Source organism: Pezoporus flaviventris, unplaced genomic scaffold, assembly GCF_033815535.1.
Source record: "Pezoporus flaviventris isolate CSIRO_AGI_PZ_B2104156 unplaced genomic scaffold, CSIRO_AGI_Pfla_v1 ptg000047l, whole genome shotgun sequence".
Taxonomy (NCBI): domain Eukaryota; kingdom Metazoa; phylum Chordata; class Aves; order Psittaciformes; family Psittacidae; genus Pezoporus; species Pezoporus flaviventris.
In genome coordinates this window covers 1,784,687-1,801,019 of record NW_026892595.1, presented here as the reverse complement: position 1 = coordinate 1,801,019, position 16,333 = coordinate 1,784,687, and the positions used below count along the sequence as shown (strand labels likewise).

Here is a 16,333-nt window from a genome sequence, read left to right as displayed (position 1 = left end):
TTACCCTTGCAATAATTAATTTCTGAGAAGAAACACAACTTATCCTATGGAATTGGCACATCATGCCCGGTAGCAGAGTTTAACATTTGTCCTGCAGAAGTTTTATACTTCCATAACGTCATTAGCAGGAAATTGCTCATCAGCGTTTTAGAATACTTGGTGGCTTCTCTTGTGAGAATTAGTAATGCTTATGGCAGCCAAATCAAGCCACAAGGTTGGCAGTGCTTAGAGACTGCCTTTTGTGCTGCTGTGAACTTCAGTTATAGCCCTGTATGTTCTACGTTCCAGTACATTCTTTTTCCTTTGTAGAGGCATCCAGGGTATTGAGAACACCAACTATGCAAAAATGCTCATCAGTTTTTAGCCCACCTTTTCTTATAGGTTGCAGGAATATATATATGAATATATATATATATATATGGCTGTTGTTTTGTTTTTTTTTAACTCTTTCGAAGGATGTGTTGCATTAGTTCTCAGTACAGAGCCTTGATAAGACAAATTTCTTGGGTTTCACTGCTCTGAGCAGTGAAACAATTTGTTCTGAGCAGAGGAATAATTGAAAGAGCAAAGAGCTTTGAGCAACTACTTCATCGGAAAGTGTAACTGGTGTCTGAAATCCTGCTCTAGGCCAGTGAGCTAGCTGGTAAGTCTCTGCAAGGCACATCACCTCTCTCAATTGCAATGAGCTGTGGAAATGCACCACACCACTTCTGCCTCCTGGCAGAATTTCACTTAGTGACAAATCCTGAATGTAGTTTCTCCAGTGCCCTGTTAGTTCTGCTGCAGAGAACCAGCTGGCATTCCCTGAATTTAGCTAAACTAAGGGAATAATGCACTGCTCAGAGCACTGGCAGGGAAGGAAATAATATCATTAGCCTGTTCTGAGATTTAAAGGTTGAAACTATTTTTTAAGTGTGAAAATTTTATATTCAGTGCTTCATAAAATGATTCATCAGCTGGCAGGGCAGTCTTCCACTTACTCCCTTTTTCTCCATAGGGCTTAGTTTGTTAGGGTGGTGACGTTGCTTTACATTAACTGTCAGAACTTCAAGTTAGAGGATAATTTTCTTCTCCAGAAAGTCTTGGCATGGCAAATTAATTATGTAGAATTAAAATCCTTGTTATTTGCCTGGACTATGGCTGGAAGGACTTCCTCTTGTGTATCGAGCAATACTGTAGATTTTACTTTCTTTTCTTTCTACTGCCAGTTTGTCTGCTGTCACTGCTATTTCCATACTACTGCAGGTATAAGCCTTTTTTGCCTGAACTTGTGTTGCCTATTGGAAAACTTCTCTTAAGTTACCAAACGTGTGTCTTATGCTGAAATCTGATTATGTTTGGAAGCCAAAAGTGCGGATTTGAAACAACATTATTGAGGGGAAATTGGGAGTGATGGGGGCAGGGGAAGAACACAAAAACTGGGAGGGGGGCAGGAGGAGTGAGGGCTGGGGTAAGACATTTTTCACTAATATTTGTAGACTAAGATTAGAGTGTGTGTTACTGCACTGTGCTTCACTACTGCTGGACTCTTCTGGTAGAATTGGAAAGGAATCACTATGGTGGGCAAATGTAGCAAATCTTGTCTACAAGGAGAATTTACTTTCAAAGGCCAGATAGGGAAAGCTTAATTTATGCCAGTGTTTTGAAGATCGTATTCCTTCCGATAGATTTCATGGCTTAAGATCTATTTGCAAAGCTTTTCTCATAATCCTGTAAAGTGCTTAGCCTTAGTAACGTGTTTAAATTCTTAGCTCCAACTTTGAATGGAAGAGGATTTGTCTTTAGCATGTCTGAAATTGACCTCTGTCTTTCTATTTATTCCTGTACAATAAGTGGATGAATAGAAGCTTCTGATATTCTATGTACTAACTGCATTTCTTGTCTGAATGGCCACTTTTACTAGCACTGTTCTTTTCAGTTTCTTTGTGTAACTATTTTTACATGCTTCATGGTCTAAGGATTGATGACCAGATGAACCAGTAGGTTTTGAGGAGTGTAATAATCATAGTAATAGTGAGATTGTACTATAAGCACTCTGTGTTGTGTGTACTGTGTTGCAACCTTTAAAAATGCTTTTTGGTCACATAAATTGAAAATCTTTTGGTTCTCAGTGGTATCTCATACATTGTTCTTTATTTTGTTCTGAATTGTGGCAGTTAATACAGAAACCACCATGACACATGTTTCAGTCTAGGGTAGGAGATGTTTCTCAATGCTGAATTTCAACATTACGTTACTCAATTTAATTCGGTTAAGTCTGTTTAGGAGACAGTGCAGGACTTTGCTGTGTTAACTGTTGTATGCAATATGCTAAACAAAGCATAAAAAAATCAAAAGGAAATGCATTTTCTCATTTTCTGTTTATTCCGAAAATATCAGTATATAAAACAGTTAAATGGGATGCAGGTATGAACACCTTAGGATAGGGACCACTTTGGGGGGATATTTATGCTGTGTATTTGCTTTCCCATTTGCCTATGAATAATCAAAAAGGGAATAAAAATTACGTAATCAGTTGGGCTCTTTGTCTTATAAAATTACTTCTTCCACAGCCTTGGTAGCTTGCATGGATTTTTAAGGTGTCACATAATGTAATGTCTAAACTTGTGTTAAGAACATGAGAACCAGCCTGAAAACACAAGTTGTGGTCAGTCTTATCAGCTACTACCAAGCTACTTGTATGCTATATTACTTAAACATTTGTGGGTTTGCAGGATTAAGGAAAGATATAGTACAAAACTGAAGCCATTTTTCTGAATGGCTATCAGCAGGGAAGGTGCTAAATTTTAAGTATTCTGTTGAAGTCTGTAGGTTTGTTCACTGAATAGCATAGTCAGGAAGACACTGATCTTAATCCCTGGATGGAATCAAATTGTTTTCTGTTGTAATATGTTCACAGACTCATAGAATAGTTGAGGTTGACAGGGACCTCTAGAGGTCATCTAGTTCAACCTCCTTGCTCAAGTGGGGCTACCTAGAGCAGGTTGCCCAGGACCATGTCCAGGTGGCTTTTGAGTATCTCCGAAGGTGAAGTCTCTACAACCTCTCTTGGCAACCTGTGCCAGTGCGTGGTCACCCTCACAGTAAAAAAAAAAAAAAGTGTTTCCTGATGTTCAGAGAGACCCTCCCGCATTTCAGTTTGTGTCCACTGCCTCTGGTCCTGACACTGGGCACCACTGTGAAAAGCCTGGCTTTGTCGTCTTTGCACCGTCCCTTAAGGTATTTATAGAAATTAAGATCCCACCCAAACCTTCTCTTCTTTGGACTAAATAGTCTCAGTGCTCTCAGCTTTTCCTCATAGGAGAGATGCTCCAATCCCTTAACCATATTCATGACCCTTTGTGGGACTCTCCAATATGTCTGTGTGCTGAGGAACCCAGCACTGCGCAAAGCACTCCAGGTGTGGCCTCATCAGTGCTGAGCAGAGGGTAAGGATTGCCTCCCTCAACCTGCTGGCAATGGTTTTGCTAATGTAGCCCAGGATAGCGTTAACCTTCTTTGTGGCTTGCTGCTGGCTCATGTAGATTCTTGCAGTACATCCCACGATATGTCTTACCTTTTGTTTTGGAACATTTAGTTATTACATCCTACTACCTTTTCCATTAAAAGGACAATGATTTTTTTCTGCTTTACTGTTTATTACAGGTAGGCTAGGTGCTTCATATATAACATTGTTAAAATATTTTACTACTATTCCAAAAGTATATTAAGTGCTCCTTAAGTAATTGTATTATGTGTGTTATCTTTAGTCAAAGTATTCACAAAGGAAATCACTAATTAAACTATTAATAGAACCTTTATAAAAGCATGGTACATGCTGGTTTTTTATAGAAAATGAATGTAGGGTGAAGATTCTTGCCTTTTTGTGGAAAGATGCAGCATACGTTCTTGTAGAGATTTGTTGTTTTGTTTCAGCATGTAAGTGAACCACCACAGTTAGTTTCTTAGCTGAGGAATCTCTAAATCTTTTACACTTTTTTTTATGCAGTGATTTTTAGATTGGGCTAGTTGGATTTGGAAGCCTGGGGGTAGTTAGGTGGGTTTGGATTTGTTTGTTGCTTCTACTCCATTCTATGCAGTTAATGGGAGGCTTTCAGTGAGAAGGGAGATAAGAAAATTTGATTCTGTTAGTTTTGTTGTCTAAATTAAACGCTTACAGGATTGAAAGCAATATTAGAAATAGGTTGTTAAATGTCAGCAGCTCTGAAACAGATAAGTACCTTTATAGCATTGGTCTAATATTCTGTAAACACTTTCAGCAAAGGAAATATATATGATCTAGCAATGAGTTATGTCTATAAGCTTTTTCTGAAGATTTTTCTCACTTTGATACTTACTCCTGTTGATACCTTTCGTCTTCATTGCATCAGTGGTAGAATGAATTTGTCTCTATCATTGAAAACAGCTGACTCTGTGTTTGCAGGCTGTTGTCACATCCTCCTTCCATCTCCCACTCCTATGACCAATTCTTTTCATTGGTCATATCTTCTAGATTTCTTATTTTTCTGGTCCCAAATGGGATTCTTCATCAGCTTGTTATACGTTGCAAATTTATATTGGCGACTGTTCATCTATTACAGGTCTATGGTGAATACGAATATATTTCTTCAGACAATAGGACTACGTTACAGTATTTGATATTGGTTGTGTGTAGTAGATACTATGTACATGTGTATTGGGGTGTGCGTGTGTGTATTTATGTTTGCGTGGAAGGGTGGATAAGAGGATGGTTAGCTGTTTTTATAACTGTTAAAAAAAATGTGGCTAAAAATTATTTAGAATGGAAAAAGTTTTGCTTAAGAAAAACCTGGAAACTGGTTATTAACCCTCCACTGGTCAGAATCTATAGTGATCAGGTTTATTTCTTTTCTTTTTCTTGTCTCTCCCTCACTCCCTCCATCCCCCCTTCTCTTTTCTCTGTAATTCACAGCTATTAGAAATTAACTGGACCGGATTGACCAATCTTCTGGATGTTCCGGGGCTGAAGTGAGTATATGTAAAGTAGTGTTTGATATTCCTCCATCCTGATAAACCCCAGAAAATCTGAAGACTGTCAGCTAAATAATTTTATGTTAAATGACTCTGAGCAGTTATCTTTTCATTTGGAATTATATGAAATTGCTCCATATGCGGAAGGTAGTGATTTTAGCAAAAGTACATCAAAAGTGTTTCTAGTAGGTCTTGTTAAAAACATTTTTTTAAAGATGATTTTTAAACTTTTTTTTTTTATTTTTTTTGTCGTGTTCTAACCCTTTCCAGATTTCCAGTATGCTGTGAATTTCCTATCTGCCATCTCCTAGTGCAGTGGAAAGACAGAGCCTTGTTTTTCATAGCAGTGGGTTCATATCAACTTGGCTCATGGTTTTGTATGTCAATAAATTTCTAGTTGCTTCTGTAAATGTAGTTATAAATACCTTAAGACAGTAATCAAATGAAATAAACTTTATAATCTCTTCAAGTACTTACTTTTAAAGCTTTCTGTTTATTATGTAAAGATCAAAGGGAGTAGCAAAAATACTGTCCAAATATAGCTAGGAAAGGTGCTTGGCTTATTCAAAGTTTTTCAGAGTAGTGTATTGATAAAACCCCTAAGAAAAAGCAAAAGTAGAGGTGAAAACCAAGCTACTTTGAATCACTGCAATCCTGATAAGGTTAAATCCATAAATATATTCATAATTATCTAGTTATAGTTACACAGGGGGTTTTTAATATTGAGACAATGGCTAAGGGGATAATGGTGGATCTGACACACACTTGGATTTTGTGACTAGTTGTTTTATTGGATCCCATACTCTCAAGAGTTGGCTGACTCCAGAATTATTTTTTATTGGGGAAAAAAAAGAAGTTTGAATTTAGGCATTAATTGCGTGAGTGAAATGATTTTTGCTTTGCTTAGACAGGTGAAGCTGGAATCCCAGTTGAACAGTTTGAAATTAGAACTTGCATTAAGTAGGTTAATGGCTGCAAGTATTGCTTATGTTTTGAGGCTTAAGAATGCCTCTGAGAAAAGAGGTTTGCTTGATGAGTGAGAAAATGGCTTCCAAAATACAGCTCCAGAGTAGTAATTTGCTCTTTTGACATAACACTAATAAATTTATGTTTAATACTTAAGCTTACTAGGCTCCTGAGATTAGTATCATGCTGCATATTTGCCTGACTGCAAACACAAAACCTCAAATCTAAACAAACTCTTTCTAATTATCTTAAGTTTATGGTTTCCAGAGCAACCAAGCTTGGCCACATATGCATAAAATGGTGCCATCTAGATGTGGTATGGTTTCTATAGTAACTGTAACTGTGGTGAGTCATGCTTTGCCTTGCCAAGAGATATCTTCGGTGATGTATTTGGTTTTCTTATCTGCATAGATAGATTGTAAGTTTTGGTACAACAGCTTGACATACTGTAGTTGTTATAAACAATGATGAACAAGAGATTGCTGCCACCACAGGTACATTTCTTGTCCAACGGCTGTGGGCTGCACACTAAACTACTTGTTCATACTGTCTGCTACTGTCTGCACATGTCTTCTGCTAAATGAATTTCTGCATTTGCTGCTAACAGCTTCCCTGTCAGCAACTTCCATTGCTCTTCATATATGACTCCACAGGAGAAGGACACAAAAGTAATTAATATTCCATCCTCAGTGTACCTTATAGAGGAGTGGAACTAAAGTCTTGATGTGAGGAGGAGCCAGGCTATGAGAATACTGAAGTGATGTCAGGAGAGGATGTGTGTGATGGGAAGATGAATTATATTATGGTTGCTTGAGATATAGTAAAAATTCTCTATGCAGTGAGAGCTGTGGTGTCTCTGCAGTATGAATAAAAACAGGAAAAATACATAGCTGCTGATTCTGTAACTAAAAAGTAAAGCTAGATAGAGAGAAATGCAAAAGAGTTTGTAACTGCCAGTTACTTTTCTGCCACAAAATTGAGCTTTTGATAGTATAATAAAATATATGGAGTGTTTTACACCTGTTCTGCCTTTTTGCTAGTGTAGGCAATGTGTGTAACCAGTGGTGTTGGTCTGACAACGCAGTGATTTGTTGTCAGTTCAGACCCAAACTGGATGAACTCATAGTTAAGGAAATATTTTTATTTTCTGTATTTATGGAATGGTATGGGCTGTTTGTGTTGTGGTTTGGTTTTTTGTTGTTTTTTTTTTAATGATTCATTACCAATGTGATTGTGCTGCCACTCCCCTTTTACCAGAACAAAATCTGTTTTGCTTTCCCAGGCTATATTTTACTTGAGCATGAGCATGACTTCTTTCTGTTTCTGTTTTAAATGACAAGTCCTCCCAGCTGAAGAGGACAACTTGTTTCATAACAGTATAGGAATGCTTAGCCAAACTTTCAGGGACAGTTAAATCATTATTGAAATACAAAAGCAGATTAACAGTTAACATCTGCTTGGTTATATGCAATTCAGGCAAGAAAACTTATGCAATAGCCATTTACCCTGGATGGTTTTAAAAGGCGGGAGTGAGGGGGCAATTTGGCAGTGGCAAGGAAATGAGTTTATATTAATCTCTGTGGTTTCTGCTATTCAGTGTCAGCTGCTTCCACCTGGTGGTCATTTTGGCAAGAATCCTTTATTTAAAAAAATGGTTGAAAACCAGATGTATCTTCTATTCCCCCCCCCCCCCCCCCCCAAGGCAAATATTTTCTCCTTTTAGGTTTTTAAGCAGCAAAAAAAGCATATGAGTGTGACAAAATGTGTTTAATTCTCATGAAGTAACTAAGGATTATTTTCTCCAACAGTGGCTTATCAGATACAATAATATTGGATATAATATCCAACTACCTGGTCCTTCCAAATAGAATTACAGTCCCCCTTGTCAGTGAAGTGCAGATCGCTCAATTGCGGTTTCCTATGCCAAAGGTAAGCAAGTTTCTGCTAATAATCTGGCTTCTACTTTTTTTTTTTTCCTGTAGTAGTAGCTGTTAAAAGATATTCACATCCATGTGAATTTCTAAATACAGTTACTGCAGTAGTGCCAGCTATAGTAAATCCAGTCAGTTAAAATAATTGATTTCATTTATTAGTAATTTCTGTGGAGTTAATGTTTCATAATAACACCAAGATTTTTTCCTTGTTTTAGTAGAATCTTAAACATATTACTTGCTAAAGTATAGTTTGACTGTGTAGACCAAAAATTAAGTAGCATATGTTTTGTATTATCACTGTAAATTACTGTTAGTGCTCTTCACTTGAAAGTTGTTGCTATTTACTGCTACTCACTTCCAGTAACATGGCATTTCTTGAGATAACTGGAATGTTTCTGATTATTGATGACAGTTTCTCTTTTCAGGAGCCTCTTGAGCACTAGGCCTGCTGTATATGTGAATCATCATTGATATTCCCTCATTTACAGTGTCTCCAAATTAAGTTTCATGCTAGCGAAATCACAGTGGAAATTATAAAACATAGATTGCATAAATTGTGATGACATTGAAGCTTTCAGATTACTGCATAAACTCATCTTTTTCAGGGTGTTTTAAGGATACACTTTATTGAAGCTCAGGACCTGGAGGGGAAAGATACTTACCTAAAAGGGATTGTCAAAGGGAAGTCAGATCCTTATGGGATCATCCGTGTGGGTAACCAGATTTTCCAAAGCAAGGTCATCAAAGAAAATCTCAATCCAAAATGGAATGAAGTTTATGAGGTATAATCAATAAAAATACCTTGCATGTTCAGTAAAGTTGTCTTCTGAGGTTTCTTTTGTTAAAGAAGATATTTTGGGGACTCGAGGAGCTTCTTGATGTCTCCCTCTAAAAGCCCAAAGTTCTGTAGCAAAACAAAAGTTCTCCATTGATGCTTTTATATATAAAAATATATGTATATATATTTTTTCCTAGACTAAGCATCAATAATTCTGAAAAGCAGTCTAGTTTCTTAAAGCCAACATTAGTAAATAGCATCTAAATAGCTTTTTACTTGTTCTACTCATTAAATTGTATCTTTTTTAAAGCATTTGCTTATTGATGTTTTAATACACAAAGGCACTGCAAGTCAATGTTTTACTGTTACTATGCCATTAAAAAAGCTAGTTAGTTTTACCATTGATAATGCCATCTTACTGTACTTGCAGGCCTTAGTATATGAACATCCAGGACAGGAGCTAGAGATTGAGCTCTTTGATGAAGATCCAGATAAAGATGACTTCCTAGGAAGGTAAATGTTCTGGAGAATATGTTTGTAGGTATTGAAAAAGAGTTTAAGTATTTTGACGTAGGTCTTTTTTTGTTTGTTTCTTTGCTTTGCTTTTTGTTGTTTTTTTTTTTAATTGCAGTTGTAGTTCTGCTATAGTACTCTATTTCTAGATACATTATCTTTCCAAAATTATGATAGTAAGTAATTCTCTTAATATATTTAAATATATGAATATAAAAATGTGCTTTTGTGTGTATCTACACGTCTTTATGTTTACCTATTTTTTAAATAAAGAAGGTAAGTATTATGGGTACCCAGGAATAAAAAAAGTTTTTTTTAGGAATTAGAGCCTACCTGCTTTGATGATTGTAAGCTAGCACTAAGTTTTAATTATTTTTTTTCAGGCAAAGATAATACAGCTTTATAACTGTGTATCTTCTTCATCTTCATAGTTTTTCAAATGCCTATCTAAAGGTTTATTTTTCTTTAAGAGCTGATCTTAACTACTTGATTAAAGAAATGATTTTGCTGTAATGCTTTTGGAAACATTACTCACCCTTAGACTCCATAGGCCTGCCTTTAGTGTTTACCCATAAACATTTCAGGGTTTTAGTCAGCTTCTTTCTCCAGTAATTTGTCACCTTTATTTCTTGCAGAGTTTTGGAGCTTCCCATTGTTGCTTTCCATACAGAGTAGAACTCCCTTATCTTTCCAGCTCCTTCTCTCTTAACAGGAGCAACAGTACCTACTTCTCTTCTCATTAAAATAAAGAAGTAGGTAGTACAAAGGCTTCTTTTCTTTACACATCCCTAATCTTACACTGAAGTGTTGGGGCGGGGGGAAGCGGCCTAGTGTGTACATCAGTACTAATAACAGATGTTCATGCACTGGCATGCAGTTGTCTGTGCTGTTTAATTTTTAGCAGATTCCCTGGTACATTTTTAGCTTGTGTGAATTAGCCCTCTGCCAGACAATGCCAAAGCATGAATTTGATCATAGTGTACGTCCAGGGGCTATTCCCAGTGGGTAGTTTGGATGTGTTCACTGTTTTGAGAGTTTGGTCATATGTATGTGAACCGTATTATGTCAGCTGCCCTCATAGCTACAGGATGGGCTCTAGTATAGGCATATTTTCTGTTATCCTGCACTCATCTTCATTCAACCATTTCATTCCCTGCTTCTTTCTTAGGGGCTAAAATAATAGTATTCTGCTCTTTTGATCTCAGTGGAAGCCTGGATACTCAGCAAGCACAGGGTGGGGTTTGAGTTCTGTTCTGGATTTTTAGCTTTGCTAAAATACTGGGTTTTTTCCTTTTTTTTTTTTTTTTTAGTTTGATGATAGATTTAATTGAAGTTGAAAAGGAGCGTCTTCTAGATGAGGTAAGTGTTCAGTAAGTATTGGTTTTAAAAAAAAAACATTATGTATTTATTCTTGTATTATTATTTTCTTCTTGGGGATATGCATGAATAAGCTTAATGCTATAGAACTAGATTCCCTGATGATCAGCATAGTGGTTTAAGGAATATCTGAACTGGTCAAATCTAAAGAATAATGTTGTTCTTCTGTTTTGAGGTTTTAAGATTATTAGTATGTGACCGCAAAAAGCACTTACTTATGTATTTGGTAAGAACTTTCCTTGCAGAAGAATAGTTAATTGCCTGGTTTAACTATTACTAGACTTAGCAGACCAATTTTCGTCATATATGTAGGAGAGATTATATAATAATCTTATGCAGGGTTTCTATGTCTAGAACATCTTTATAGAACTTAAAGAATCTTCTTGATATTTTAAAAATCCTTTCTACTTTATAATATAGAGGTGTTGCTGGCTGATTTTTAAATTCTCTATTGTAATATTTAGTGTGAAATAGTGTATTTCAGAAAATGAATCAGATCTTTTCAGGTTATGTAGACCTAAACTCTACGAGATTTCTAGTAGACCTTAGCATTTTGAAATGTTCTGAAGAGCCAACTGCACTCATGTATTTATTCAGTGTCAGATTATTTCACATTACTTTGCTTAACTTTTAGTGGTTTACTTTGGATGAAGTGTCCAAAGGAAAATTGCATTTAAAACTGGAATGGCTCACATTGATGCCAACTGCTGAAAACCTAGACAAGGTATTAAAGGAGCACATTATTTATATTCTAATCCTAATTTATGTGGGGTGTTTCTTTGTTGCAGGTTCTTTTGTGTGTGTGTTTAAGTATGTGAGTAATATATTTCTCTAGTTGTTGTGCATTTGTATAAACCTGTAACTTTATTCCAAGCTGTTTGTTTTCAGAAATCTCATACCAGTCATAACTGTCAATGTACTCTTGTGGCACAGGATTTTAAAACAGTTTTTTCCTCTTCTCTTAGTGTTTATGGTTTGACAATATCAGCTATCATTTCACTAGACTGGGAGATAAAGCTGGATATGATACTATAATCTGTCCAGTCAGGAAAAAAAATAACTAGGAAATGGGGTGGAAATTTCTGAAAAGAATGTGTTTGAGATAGCTATATAAGTCTTGAAAACTTATTACTTATACTTCATAGTGTGCACTTACAAATGTTTGTGTTTTGGAAAATGTTTTGAAAAAAATTTTCAGGAATGGGACACAGATAGCAGTATTATTTGATTCTCAGAAAGGCTTACAGTATGTTTTTTGTTTAGGTGCTAACAAGCATTAGAGCTGATAAAGACCATGCCAATGATGGTCTTTCTTCTGCATTGCTTATTCTTTATTTGGACTCGGCAAGAAACCTGCCTGTAAGTTGTATTCTGATGGTTACCTTCTTGTCGTGGGTATCTCTTGTGTACTTCCAGCATGTCTTGCTTGGTAGTATGGCACACTGCTTTACTAACACACATTATGCCATGTTTTCTCTACTTTCTCTCCTTTCAGAACGTGTAATGTAAGGTCCACATTTCTAGTAGTATAGTATCATAGATATATATTTAATAAAACATGACTCTTCAATCAGTGTGGGCTTTTTCTTTAAAGAAGAATGCTCCTTTCCTGGACTTGAAAGGCTGCATGTTTTTATTACACAATGTTTTCCATAAATAGTATGGATTAGCAGAATTTTTAAGGAACTGACTGGAAAAAGGCCCACTTCTTTGAGTTTAGGTAAACTTTGGCTTAGTTTATCTGTGGTAGATATGAAGGTACTGAAGTTCTCATTATGAAATTAATACTCTACAGTTGAGATTTGTCAGGTTATCATTTGGGATATTGTTTATTTGCTTGTACAAAACAAAACCAAAAAGATTAATGGTTTTGTCATTATATGGATTATACTATAGGACTGTGACAATAGCTTGTCTGTGACAAACACACACTGTTGTGTAGTTTACTTCAGGTTAGTAGAAGACTGTTCCTGGTTGTAACTGATAGTAATAAAGGAAACCCTACCGTGAATAGATATGTCAAGCATAACAGTGAGTTTTGCTGTTTTTTTCAGCATTGCTATTAGATGAGAAATTCTGGAAGCGATGACTAAAATACTAATCAGAGGTTAAAGTTTTCAAGCCTCACAGCTTTTCAAGGATTGTTTTTTTTTATGTGTTTTTCAAATTTATCCATTCATCTTAAGTTAAAATGCTGCATAAAAACAAAATGGTAACAGATGAAACCTTAGTAGCCTAAACAATTGATATCACTAACTAGTGATTTCATGTTTATTCCAGGGCGTATAGTGTTTGGAAGTAGTATTTATAGGCTATTATAGAAGCTAAAAAGATGCAGCTCATTTGGAATAGAGTCCTGCATTGCCTTTTTAACTTCTTTTTAGTTCAGGGGAACTCTGTAACTTATCAGAAAAAGAGTAGAATTACTCTAGTACAGCAGTATATGCAGAAATAGAATAGGAGCACGCTGTGCTTAACATCAGTTTCAGAACACTGTAGTACACAGAAAAGTCCATCTGCTATCTGTTTTGTGCACTAGATTAAATTGAATCCATTTCTGTATTTTCTTTCTGACTACTGAATTTTACTCAAACTGTTACAAGTTTAATATATTTGTTAAAATACACTAAACTTAACACTTACTTAAAAGGAATAGTTTTAAGTTCTCTCATCCACAATTTCAGAGTTTTTCCATGTATTTGTTTGTCTATATTAGATTAGTTTCTTCAGCAAGTACTCAAAGGCTTTGTCATAATTCTAGGGTTTTCCCTTCTTATTTGAAATAAACATTCTGTAACACTGTCTCCTTCAGAAAGGTTATACTACAAGCCTGGAGTTCTACCTATTTTTGGGGACAATAATTTCAAGGTCTTAATCAGTGCTTCTCATCAGTAGGCCTCTAAATTCTAGGGCACAGGAAGGGGAAGATGCTTGCACAAAGCTGACTGCTTAGGAAAATTAGGATCAGAATCCCTAATTTCTTAGTGCTGTGTATGTTCTGTCTACAATACAAGATCACCTGGGTAGGCTGAGAATAAGGATGGTCATAGTTTGGGCCTGTTTAATTCCTTGTTTTTTTTCCCATGCTCTACCATCCCAGAAAAGCAGTTGCTGCAAATGACTCAGTTTTTAAATTAATTTTCTTTCCAGAAATGTGCTGTAAAGAATATGATAAAAATTAACATTGAACCCTTGAAAATTCTGTTTACAAATTGACAACAATAAAATAACACAATACTCCATTAAATTCAAGTTGTCCAAAACCAGATATGAAAAGGCTTCATAGTTAGGTGGGGGGGGGGGTGTCATATCATGGGAAGACTTTTTAATGTAGGAGACCTGAAAAGATACCTATAGATTCTAGAGAGAAAATGCTTAGGTAATATCATGGAGCTGGTAGACATACTGCAGTGAACTATAACGAATGCAGCTTTTTAATGTCCATTTGATTCTAATAATGATATTTACATGACTAAACGTGAAAGTCTGCTGACTTCTCATGTTGTGTTCATATTTCTTGATAGGGGTTGTGTAGTGTAATAGCAAAATTAATTGTTCTTTTGGATTGCTTGTATTTATGGGGAACAAAAAGTTCAAAGATAATGAAGAGAATTAATAGCTTTGAAGACTTGTCTGCAACTTTTAATGTTACAGCTGAAATCTTTTATAGATAAATAAGAGCTTTTTATTACCTTCCAGAATGGATTAGCTAAGTGAATGCTTACTGGTATGTTTTAGAGCTTGTTTTCTCTGAGTTATAGCAGATAATCCCCAGCACAGACATTTCTTTTGCATAGATGCATCATAGTTGGTGGGTTTTGGAGACAGTGGGATGATTTACCTGAAACTGATTTATGTTTCAAGGGAAATAGAAACAGCATAGAAGGCTGGTCTCTAAGTTTACCTAGTTGGTTCTACCATATAAATCTGCACTACCAAGAGTAAGCTTGGAAAGTGAGTTAATATATTTGAATAATAATGAAAAATATAAAAACTTCACCGTGCTGCCTTACAGATGAAACTATTTGTAATGACAAATACTTTTTGTTATCTGCTGTTTTCTCTGGAATCTTTTGACTGTTTTCCTTAACTTTTTTGTGTAGTAAAGCTGCTTATGCATTCATTCTGCCACAATCCCATCACTCTGCTTTCTCCTTCCATTTCCATCTTCCTAAGAGTATCTACGAGGGAAACTTTGGGTGTGGATACTTAAAAGAGAGGAGAGCATCGGGACTAGTCTTTTGTGAAAACACTACCTCACTCTATAGAGCACTATTTGTGAGTTCTCTGGTATTATTTGTATTGTACCTTTTATCTGCCAGAGTGTGGATTAGTGCTACTAAAGCCACTCACTCTAGTGGAATGAGAGCATGCAATTTGTTTTGCTGCATGGTTTCAACAAGTGTGCATTGTTTTTGTGCTATTTTTATTGCATTTTAAAGGCTACTTAAATTTCATTGATCATTATATCATTGGGTAAGTAATTAACTTTTTATGATAAAAACCCAAGATAAGTTTGTTGAAAAACCTGATTCATTGAGAAGTAAAATGCATACTGTACAAGCACACTGTGTGTTGGTGAATTGTTGGCTTTTACTGCAAATAAATATTACAACCAACATCCCTATAGTTTCTTTAAAAGGTGATGCACTCAATGTTTATAAGAACTTGCAACCTCTCCACACTGGTTCAAGTATTGCTTTAAAAAATGGGTGTAGTTTTTTGTGCTCCCCAAACTATAAATTCCCTTGTAAATTCTATTTCACTCCATGATGTTCCTTGTTTTGCAAATTCCCAAGCTCCTTTTCTTTTTTTCAAATTAGTGTCTGGTCAGGAAGCTCCAGGCTAGGAATTAATTTTAATACCAATTGATATTTTTTGCTTGAATGTAATGTTACAAGATTATTACTACCTAATGAGCCTCTGAATATTTTACACTTAATCTATAACCACAACCTTGGTATCTGAATAAGAATCTGTTCAGAATAAGAATTCTTTCACCAGAGAGATGTGGGTATGCTCTTGTAGACTGTGCAGACACATTCATTGCTGGCTGGCTACTTCTGGTTCATATCATAAACCTTGATTGATCATAAACACCTCCCCCTGCCCCACCCAAATCCTTGCAAAACCCTTTTCTGTAGGCCTTTCAGTTAGTTTTTGTGCAGAAGTTCATCTCAAATATCAAAAAAGTTATATGCATTACCAAATCTTGTTAAAATGTAGTGAATAAGAAACTCAGTTCATAAGCTATGGTTCAGTTATCTTGGTATTAAAACTGATAAGTAGTTGCTGTTTCTTTTAGTTATAAAAATACTAGATACAGCCTATAAATAGTAATTAAAAAAAAATCAAAATGCTTGATAAAGATAGCCCTGATTGATCTTAGGGTCTTTGCACTAGAATATACGTTCTACACGTAACAGCTTCTCTTTAGACGTTGGTCAAAAGTTTCTGAATCCCTGAAGCAATTTGTGAGTCAGTAAAACAGCAACCATTTTAAGATAGCCAGCTCTGGATTTTCTTCAACAGCACAGCTGGCTGCCTTTTTCTGCATTTGTGTGGGTGCTAGTCTTGCAGCAAGCAAGAGGATGAGATTTATGGCTGGAGGCCAGAATAGAGGTGAGAACTGTAGTAGATTAGAGATAATAACAGCTTTAGCAGCCCTAAAACTGCATCTTCTTTTCAGGGCATCTTTAAACACAAGGCATTATGCAAACATCCACACCAGCAAGTTAATATATTTAATTAACATGTAACATGAGTTACTTGGGGT

The 16,333-nt window shown here is 35.8% G+C and overlaps 1 protein-coding gene across 4 annotated transcripts in view; it reads left to right on the top strand.

Moving 5' to 3' along the window:
* Positions 1 to 16,333, top strand: part of ESYT2 (extended synaptotagmin 2) — a 74,350-nt gene that overhangs the window by 40,287 nt on the left and 17,730 nt on the right. For 2 of the 4 annotated variants that reach the window (XM_061468011.1, XM_061468012.1), the window contains exons 7-14: positions 4,931 to 4,986; positions 7,764 to 7,884; positions 8,495 to 8,671; positions 9,098 to 9,180; positions 10,491 to 10,539; positions 11,192 to 11,281; positions 11,821 to 11,916; positions 14,734 to 14,835. In XM_061468011.1, coding sequence (XP_061323995.1) covers positions 4,931 to 4,986; positions 7,764 to 7,884; positions 8,495 to 8,671; positions 9,098 to 9,180; positions 10,491 to 10,539; positions 11,192 to 11,281; positions 11,821 to 11,916; positions 14,734 to 14,835 — 774 coding nt within the window. The remainder of the gene's footprint in view (positions 1 to 4,930; positions 4,987 to 7,763; positions 7,885 to 8,494; positions 8,672 to 9,097; positions 9,181 to 10,490; positions 10,540 to 11,191; positions 11,282 to 11,820; positions 11,917 to 14,733; positions 14,836 to 16,333) is intronic. The other 2 variants (XM_061468013.1, XM_061468014.1) reach the window with 1 other exon arrangement.